The 10,280-nt window shown below is 42.0% G+C and overlaps 1 protein-coding gene across 1 annotated transcript in view; it reads right to left on the bottom strand.

Annotated features, from left to right (window-relative positions):
• Positions 1–462: 462 nt before the first annotated feature.
• FHDC1 (FH2 domain containing 1) overlaps positions 463–10,280 on the bottom strand; it is a 30,603-nt gene continuing 20,785 nt past the window's right edge. The window contains exons 9-11 of the mRNA XM_041480049.1: positions 8,062–8,179; positions 5,654–5,818; positions 463–2,511 (exon numbers count right to left, since the gene is read on the bottom strand). Coding sequence (XP_041335983.1) covers positions 463–2,511; positions 5,654–5,818; positions 8,062–8,179 — 2,332 coding nt within the window. The remainder of the gene's footprint in view (positions 2,512–5,653; positions 5,819–8,061; positions 8,180–10,280) is intronic.

The following is a 10,280-nucleotide window of genomic DNA, read 5'->3' as shown; positions in this document are numbered from 1 at the left end:
AAGCAATGGAAAGCACAATCACCTAAGTTCATTTCAGTACTGTTCCACAAGATTCATTTTGACATCAAATAAGAAACCAACAAGCACAAAGGCTTGAGTCCTAGGAAGAATCTTATGTACACAAAAAAAACTGGCCTTAATCCATGTTTTCTGTCACAAAGTGTTTCATCTCGTAGTTAAAACTTCTTAAAACTTTTTGGCTTTTGGTAACTTTTTTTATCAAAAATGCAAAGATTTGCTGTTCTGCTCACTTTTCATCAAAGTAGCTTTAAATACATTCAAATTCATAAAAAAGGATTTAGACCAGAACACAGCTACTTGCCCTTTTCCAACAGTGTGCTGTACTTCAATAAGCACATGATGCCATGTATTGGCAAGGTTAGTGTTTTAAGGAATTTCACTACACAGACATCCAGTGCTTGGACAAGTGTTCACATTCCAAGGTTGAAAAACCCCTCTCCCTTATTTCAATAACGGCTTCAAGATTTTACCAATTGTGGTTCGGTTTGCATCCTTCAGTTTAAGAGATGCCTTTTCCACTGTTCCCTGTTCCTTTGGTGCAGGCTCTGCTTTTGTGCTGACAGCTTCTCCCTGCAGGATGCTTCTTCCAACCACTCTGGCACTACTTGCTCTCTTTAAGGTACTCACACTGTTCTCCTTTGGATTTGGATCATCAGAGGTCACTGCTGGCTTCACTTTAGGCAGCCTCTGGGACACAGACCTTGTGATGGGTGGAGGTCTGGATGAGCTGGATAGATCCACTTTTGCACGCTTTGAAGAAGAGGCCACTGTATTCCTTGCAAAGTTTGGGACAGCAGGTGGTGCTTTGGGAATACTGACTGTGGCAACCTTGGTGTCATCTGCAGGGGTCTGGGGTTTCACACTGGAGCGACACATCTTTGTTTCATCTGTCTTTGATTTGACATTACTCCTGGTAATGGGTTTGGAGATTGGCTTCTTGAGAGCGACCCTGTCTCTCTCGAAATGAGCACTGCTTGAGGTGACAGTGCCCCTTCGTAACTTTGGTTCTTCTACCGACATGCTGTGCCTGTAGGGACTTCTTGGCAGCGTGTCTGTTGTGCCTCGGACAGAGCTGCGATGAGACAGCCGACTTTCCACTGTACTGCCTTCACGAAGGGCTGGCTTGGCTTCCGGCTTTTTCACACTGCTGGGTGCCCTGTTTGACCGAGAAATAGGCACCACTTTCCTCATACTTTCATTCTCAGAGGCATTCAAAGTTCTGACAGGTCTGGAAGGAGCTGTGTGGCTAGGGCGAGTGCCACTGGATTTTGTGGAGCTTGGAGATCGATCTTTTAGAGAGTTTGTCTTTGGTCCTACTAGATCTTTACTTTTTATGGGTTTTTCTTTAGGAAGGGTGTGCTTGCTATCAGCATCATCCTTATCATTGGCAGAAGTGTGAAGAGACAGGTCTTTGTCAGAGGTGGAATTCAGGTTTGAGAAGAATGATCTCGCCTTGTGTTGAGCATCACTGCCAGAAGAGCACACTTTGCCAGCCTCATTTCTTATTTCGTTGCCTGCCAATTTAAAATCATTTCCCTCTTCAGAGTCCAACGTCAAAGAACAATCAGTCGTGGTATCTGACATGTAGCACACTGGCCCATCTTCCCTACTCCCTGAAACACTTGTATCCATAGACATAGGGCTGCTGCTGCTGGGCTCTAAAGCTTCAGTCTTGCAACCCACTGCCTTGGCTTGATGGTCACGGACCTCTCTGGAAGTCCTGCAAGCTGGAGGCAGCTCATCATCGGCAGTGCTCAGGGAATGGAAGCTTAGATCATCCAGAGTCTCCAGGTCTGTCCCACCAGCATCCTCTAAATATATTAAAGGTGCATCTTCTGCAGGCTTTGCTCCTTGAATATCAAACTTACGTAACCCTTTAACAAGTTCACGCTCCTCAATTGCAAGGGCCAGAGCATTTATATCTGTGGACTCCTCGCAGGACACGTTGGAAGTGTGCAAGTTGTAGTCGGTGCTCCTCTGTGAGTAATGGGCACCAGGACTGGCTGAGCCGCTGAGGTGACCGGGCTGAGCTGGAGGCACCTGCACGGGGCCACCACTTTTCACTTCCATTTCAGACTGTTGGTGTAAGTGCAAGGTATTTAAGTTGAGATCTCTCGTTTCTTTGGATTCCGTCCAGGCTACGTTAGGTTTTGCTTGTCGGGTGTTTGCACGGGGAAGGCTGTTAAACTTGTTTGGATCCTCGTCTTTGGCGATTTCCAGGAAACTCTGCAACTCCCTGTCTGCAGTCACCCCCAAAGAAAGTCGAGAGCGTCTGGAATTTGTGTTTCTGTACAAAGGGCTTTGAGGCCTCTGCTGCAAGAAGGGAAGAAATTCTCCAAGTCCATTTTTAGCCAACATCTCTACATCATTTTCACTACTGCTCCGCCCAAAGCTCCCAAGCTCTCCAGCAGCCCAGGATCGACGCTTCTCCTCCAGCTCCTTTCGCCTTTGCAGACTATGAAGTTCCTGGATCTCTCGTTCCCTATTCTCCTGAAGGAGGAAAATCACAAATACATGTCTCAGAGGACAGTGTCCTATGCATAAGAACAAGACACACTCCTTCCTCTCTCCCTTTATTTCTTCCCATCAAAGTTAGCTCCTACTGCTATCACCCACTCCCAACCTCCAATATATACACATGCATGAAATCACTGTGGCAACCACAGCCTGCAACCATTAACCCTGTGGAGAGCAGCTCCCTACATAACTAATGGGACAACACATTCGTCTGGTCAGCGTATGCAAAAATTGCACCAGACTTTGCAAAGACCAACAAATTGACCCATCAAACTCAAGCAGATTTCACATCTTAGAATTACAGAATATGCTGAGTTGGAAGGGACCCACAGGAATCACTGAATTCAACCCCTGACCCTGGACAGGAGCATCCCCAAGAGTCACACCATGTGCCTGAGAGCATTGTTCAAACACTTGAATTCTGTCAGGCTTGGCACCATGACCTCTTCCCTGGGCATCCTGTTCCAGGGCCCAACCACACTTTGGTTGAGCCAAAGAATTCCAGATGTAAGATGGAGAGACCAAGTCCTCACCAAGTTTAAAAGTGGCAGTCTTAACAAGTGAGTAAACCTCTATTTAATCTTTACATCCATATTTTAAGACAAACTTGTCTGACCAGCACACAGCCAACATGGTTTTTCCAACCTACCTCACTACAACTGCAATTGTTCCTCAGCAAGTCCAATTTCTGCACAGTGATACTTTCCTCTACCATTGCAGAATGAAAATTTTGCAAAAAGGCATTGCTTAATTGCATATGAAGGCAACTAGAAAAGTTAACACGATACTTAGACATCAACTGACACCACTCAGGGACCATCAATCAATGTCTTGCTTCAATTTTGGATCTCATAATCACTGTCGGTTTTAAAAACTGGCAACTGTAGTACAGAGATTGCCCAGGGTAGGATGGAGATTTTGGCAGCTAAACTGAGGGATTTTGGTTCAGGAAGCCATAGAAGAGGTAGTTTAAATTTGAAAGACAACACAGTAAACATCTTTTTACTAAAATAATTAGCAGTGATTTACTGTGACTATCAGCATTTTGACTGTTACCTCTAGGCTTCAGATTTAATCTAACTGCACCTTTGGTTGAACTTTCTGGGTTACTTTCTGAAACGAAGAACTTGGCTTGCTGCAGCCAGTACAGCTGTAGCAAAAGAAAGAAGGAAGAGGCTAGTCCTGACAGAGAATGCAAAAATTATATGATTTTCCAGCACATTGTAAAATCTGGTCTAATCAATGACACGCTGTTTAAAAAAATCACACCTTTATTTGTCTAAAGCTCTGTGTAGTTTGATCTTGCCATTGTTGTGACAACAGAAGAGCTGCACCAGTAGGAAAAGTCACCTGAAAGCTTTCAGTAAACAAAAGCCTAATGCTTTGGGATGAATGGATTAATCTACACCTCTTAAAGCGGATTTGAGACTACACTGGGCTCTGAAAGATAGGATGCATTAGAGACCTAAGAAGTCTGAACATCTAAGAAAGGAAAAAGAAAAAACTTGCATTTCAGGAAAAATGTTTGGCAGGAAGATTTCTTTCACAGGTATGGAATTACAGAATGAATTCTTGCCAAATGCTAAAGCTCAACTTTAAATACACCATTGTCAAGAGAAATGGTTAAAAATAGTTGCAGATACTAATACCATATTCCATATTAGAAAAAGAATATTTTAACCTCACCCAGAACATGTTTTAGGAGATTTTACTCAGATGAAAAACCTAATTTAAGCACATAGTTAGACATGCCAAAAAATTGCAAAAAATGTTTAAGCATTTGAAATATGTGCACATGGCCATGGTGGTACCAGCCATCTTTTTAGTCTGTTGGATGTGCTGTCTACACATCACATTCTTTTGTCAAAACTGCCATTTTTATTCTAAATTGTTCTGGTAATGTTGTAGGAACAGTGGTCAATCCACAGTTAGCAAGCAAATCTTCTCAAAATTTGCAAGCAAGAGTCTAATTTGTCATTTTTTAGACTGTAGCTGCTTACTACAAAGAGGGGACCTCAAAAGTCATAGCTATCCATCCACCACTTGTAATATGTGACTAGGAATGAAATCCTCAATCCCCAATATTTGAACATATATGGATGAAGTCACCTCTTGCTAAACTGACGGCGACAGCTATCACCATTTATTTTTAGACATTTGTGCAACATTCACCCTCCTGTAACTACGTGTTGTCTCAGGTGGTAAGGGTTAGGTAATCTAATGGTACAACAGGCACATTAGCTGAACATCCTGTCAGCTCGCTCTGAATCGACACTGCTCTCTTCCTTCTGAACCAAAGCTTTTATCCAAAGTGCTGCCAAATGCACAATGCAAAAGGGCAGTGATCCAACAAATTCATGCTATTTATAAAGACCTAAGAAATATCTGTAACAATAGACAGACTTTGCTGCACCAAAACTGTAACCAATGCCAATACTACTCCTCCATCTTAGTACATTTTCTGAATTATTTAGGACCAATTTAGGGTACTCAGCGAATGAATGCTCACACTGGGGAAAAGGTATCTTGCTGCCATAGGCCTGTTTCAAGTTTTCACCCACAAAAGTCCTTTGAAAGGACAAAGTAGAATCCACAGCCCTTACTTTACATGGCTAGTGCTTCTAGCCATGTAAAGGAAGGCAGTGGAGAGCCCGAGCTAGTACCGATTCAGGCAGGTACATCCAAGGAATGGCGTGCCACACCTCAGGGCCTTTCCAACGATCCAACACTACCAGGGCAACATCTGAACAGCGACCCAGAGTCAGGAAATCTGTGCAATCTGTCTCACAGCTCAGCTTAGCAGTCACCAGCCTCCTCACCAAAACAGAAGGGAGGGGCCCACTTACAAGCAGGCCAATGAAGAACCCTGATGTATCATCCCGGTGGTCTTGCCCGCCTGAAACAGAAGATGCAGAGCAGCAGGGCTGCTCACAATGGCCATTACCACCTGGCTTCTGGCAAGGAATGCTTGTAGGAGTGGAGTTTTCTGTAGCCATTTGAGCAAATAGATCAAATACTACACAATACAAAATGCCCCTTAAGCAGAAAAACCAACTTAATTCACGTGAGCCAACATCCATTTCAAAAGTGTGAGAATCTCATTCAGCACACTGACCTTAACAGATGTGTTGAATCTTATGCAGAAGTCCCTAAATATCTGGAAACATTCATCCAACTTCATAGTTTCTTTGTCTTCACAGAAAAAGTCAATGAGAGCATTTCCCTCCTTTTGCAGTTCTCGTTTCTGGTGTTCAAGCTCCTTTAGATGCCTTACAGCAAACTGTAGCATACACACATGAACCAGACAGAAAAATAAAAGTCACAACAGGTCATGTATATATTAGGAACTTATGAAAATCATGTTCCAACTAGAAGCTGCTACAGAGCCCAGGAAATTAAAATTTTGAAGGAGATCTCGTACTAACAAATGGACACATGCAATTTCAGCAAACTGAGTAAAGAAGGTCAGGAAAAATGGATCAATCAAAATGTACATTCTAGTGACTAGGATGGAAACCATGAAAAAGCTCAACAGCCCTTGAACAAAAAAACTTACTGCTTTAAGTTTTAGATTAGTAAAATCAAAGACTGTATTAGAACACTGACAGACCTCCTGGGAGCTCCTTAAAAGCTCCTCATTCCTTATTTTCCCATTTCCCCTTCAACCCTCAACTAAGCATGAAGGATTAATTCCTCCTCCCCACTTTTCCAAAAACACACATGAACTGATTCATGGATATACATCACAAAATCAATTCCTTCCTAAGGTGACCCTAGACCACAATAAAAAAGCTTTTTGTACTTGAAAGGTAAGGAACCACTGAAATTACATATATTTTAACACATCCAGAAAATATTCCCCTAAAGTAGCACTTTGAATCATAAGTGTAGAGCAATATAGACAGGATGGGAGTAGTTTAGTGGAAGAAAATTCAGGAGGAAGAGAATAAGGCTGTGATTAGACTTTGAGCAGCAGAACTCCTTAAAACACTTTGATCAGGTGCCCTGTCTCCTCTATCTGCATCACCAGCAATCCACTTCTATTCTTGCACAATCCCCCATCTGACACCACCTGTAGCTGAAAGTAACCTGAGAAGGAAAGTTAATTTTTCAGACAAATCTTTTCTCTAGCTCATAGTCACCTACATATTTTTCATAACGTAGCACTGGGGTGGGAAAATGCAGCTGGAGGCACTGGTGATCACTTAATCCAAACCTGCTTTCAGGAATTACTTGGAAAATTATACCACTAGGTTAGGAACAAATACGATTTGCTAGTCTCAAAAAAAAAAAAAAAAAAAAAAAAAAAAAAAAAGAGAAGGAAAAAATTCCCACAATAAAATCTGAAGATAAACTGGACAACTGATAAAAGCATACATAAAAAAATAGTTCCTCCCACATATTTCAGGAATTTATACACAAGGGTGAAATAATCAAAGCTGACTTTTAGATCAGCTTGGTTATCACCTGTAATTTAGAAACAAAATCCGGAAGTGCTTATGCAAGGTATGCATTTGTAAAATTATTTTTTCCCCAACATTTCTTTTGGAATGTGGCCTAAACAAGGTTGTAGTGTTACATAAAACCACCTATTAAATTTTTAAAAATCCCAAACATGTTAAAACATAACGTTAAAGAGTCTGGGTGCAATGGATAAAAGCCAACAATTCAGAGTGAATGAGGACAGGTATTTCAATCTTAACCTGCCCCTTTCTTCATCAGCTTTTCATCTCCTGAAAAACTACAGGGACTATTAACTACATTTGCAAGTTGAAAATCAGGGCGGGTTAAGTTCCAGATCAACACCTGCCTTCTTACTTTTAATAATTACCTGTAGTGTGAGGCAGAAAAAATCATTTAATTGAAGTATTATATGTATTTCTCAAGGCATCACCACATACTCAGAAAATACCAAGATCTCTGCTTCCAAGGTAAGTGCTATATACATCCAGGCCTGTAAAGTCACTGCAGTACTTAATAAAATAAGAAAAAGAACTCACACGGACATAATGGTATGGCTCTGAATAAGAGACTCTGTGTTAAGGGTAAATTAGTAGAGAAAAGAGTCCCTTAACCTTCCAGCTTCTAGCAATATCTCTTCAGTCACCCAGCAAACAAGATTCATCCCTCAGCACACCCTCAGCTAAAACTGATGTGCTCCAGAATAACGTAACATGCAGACATTATATTTTGGGCAGCTGCAAAGTACAAAACCATAGACCACTGCAAATTGTCTTATATTTTAACTACTGATCTTCATCAGTAACTTCGCACGCACCAAACACGTTTGCCTAACAAGCCTTGGGCAATGTACACTCAGTATCCCTCCCTGTAAAAACACAGCCCTTCCAACAATCTTACTTGACAAACAGCGTGAGGCTGGAACACCTTTGTACAACTGACAGGCTAGGCATATTAAAACAGTGCTTCTGTTTATTGACAGGTCCACACAAATGACATTCAGCTGAGGAATGCTGCTGTATTCAGGCAGCAGGAACACATTAACACAGATATCCTACAAACCTGGAGAAAGTTTTCCATCTGGTGAAAGAGTTTTGGGTCTCGTCGGACGCTGTCTTTAACAGATCTTGTCTTGACAGACAGCGAGTGCAGCTCTGCTTCTACACTATCAATGGATAACCTAAAAATAGCACGTACAGAGAACATTTATCAAAAGAGAAGGAGTGGCCCACAGGTTAGCCACAACTGCAAAAGTGGATGCTTTACATGAGGTGCAAACAGGCTATCAAACAAGACCTGCCTGTTCAGGAAACATTTCCAGAGTAGACACTGAAAATTAGGAGAGAGATAAGCACATTTCTTCTTATTTGCAACCTGAAAAGATTCCCATGGGGTGTGGTTTCATGATTAACTCCAGCCAGTCCTACCCACCTAACCTTAGAAAGGTTACTGCTGCCCTGCCTCTGCCCAGGTGCTCCTTTTCTCTCCTGGTGCCTAGCACTCATTTTCGAGATGGCCAGCCACCTCCATGAAGTGAAAATTAACCTAGGAAAAGGAAAAAGCCTATTTGTTCCAGATGGATCCTTTGCTTGGTCCAACTGACTACATGACTACAACTATTTGAGTGCAGGAGGTACCACAAAAAGGGGGTCACAAGAGACCATCAGCCAGGCTTACTGATTTTGGCAGTACCATCTGGCATCCTGAAATTGTGCATTACACTCTTCTAAGCAGTCACAGCAATGCAACCCACAGTCTCAACCCCGCAGTTACAAGATTTCATCCTTCTACTAAACACCAGCAGTGAAGCTGCTGCTGTGAAAAGGGAACTCAGAAACTGAAGATCACAGGAATGTGATCTGGTGTAAACTAAGCATTGTCCTGGGAGACCCACATTCCATACAACATGAGCTCCCACCTAAACCTCCCAGTCACTTCGAGGGTAAATGCTTCTAAACCTATGGCATTTCCTTCACAAGAGAACTCAACTTTGCCTAGGAACTGAAGCAGTACAGCTAGCCAAGTGATAAGAACTAACAACTGTACACATGCTCCTCCTAAGGCTGTCTCACCAGCAGCACGACTTTCAAACGCTAAAGCTGAAGAACTTGTGGCAGCGTGACTGAAATGCACATGGCAGCAGATGGTGATGCATCTGTAAGTTTGTCAGTACACACAAAATTATATCATGTGTGCTGGCTTTTCTCTGTGTACTTCATCTGCAAAGTTTAGTTCCCTGTTTTGGGAAAACATGGTGGTTTTGCAAGTAAGAAAAGCAGTAGAAAACACAGGCTACATTTTTCTGCTTGTGAAGGAGGAAGAGGATGGCCTACAAGTAAAGAAGGAAAGACAACAAAAAGTAAAGAACGAAATGGTAGTTGTTTTAACACGCTCTAACTGGGTGGATTTATGAGTAACTTGTACATGACAATTCTCTCTAAAGACCTTCCTCATGCCCAGTGGTGAGGTACATATTTAATTTTGTTTCATTTTCATGTACAAAGTGCACTCCCTGAATAGACTTCGGCATGAGTTACAACAGAAGATTTTCAACGTTAACAAATGTGATCAAAGAACAAAGTGGTTAGAAAATAAATATCACCAAATTTAGGACTCTGCCTGTTTCTCTCCTGTTAGCCAGGGGGCTTGGATGCTGAGGAAAGCTACATTCCCTAGCAGGCCACATGGCAAACTGCCAGAAAGGTGTGTGGGTTGGATGGCAGAGAGCCACACAGGTGGTCCCTCAAAAATTTTCTGATTAACTCCATGGCCACTCCTTTCCTCAGAAGATTTCAGTCTTTTGTAGACATTACTTAACCTTCCACCAGATCTAAGAAAATGGATCCATTTTGCAGCTGGGAAAAGACTGTAAATAGATTGCCCTAAGCTCAAGAGTAAGGAAGTAGCAAAACTGGGAACAGAACTTCAGCATTGCTGGCTTCCAGGTTTCAGATTTAGATCACACTGTCTCATAAAAGTAAGCACAGTTACTGAGGTACGAATCAGCTTCAGTTTAAAATTATGCAGCTTCAGACTTTAAGTTGAAAAAATACAGAGCCACAAACCCTTCAGATTTTCCAACCAAGACAGCAAATGAAACCTCAAACAGCATCTAAGTGAAGCCAGGGCCAGCACCTGCCCCTGGTACCAGATTTGGAAAAGTATTGTAGCCTGCTCAGAAACTGATGGAAATTAGTTTAAGGAAAAAGAGTATCATTATTTTAGTTCAATCAGTTGAAAGTAATGAACAGGCACATGCATTTGACAGAGACAGAATTACC

The sequence above is a fragment of the Pyrgilauda ruficollis genome, unplaced genomic scaffold (genome assembly GCF_017590135.1).
Source record: "Pyrgilauda ruficollis isolate IOZ18807 unplaced genomic scaffold, ASM1759013v1 scaffold5, whole genome shotgun sequence".
In the NCBI taxonomy this organism is placed as follows: Eukaryota; Metazoa; Chordata; class Aves; order Passeriformes; family Passeridae; genus Pyrgilauda; species Pyrgilauda ruficollis.
Note: the sequence above shows the minus strand (reverse complement) of the source record. Positions and strands in the feature narration are given on the sequence as shown.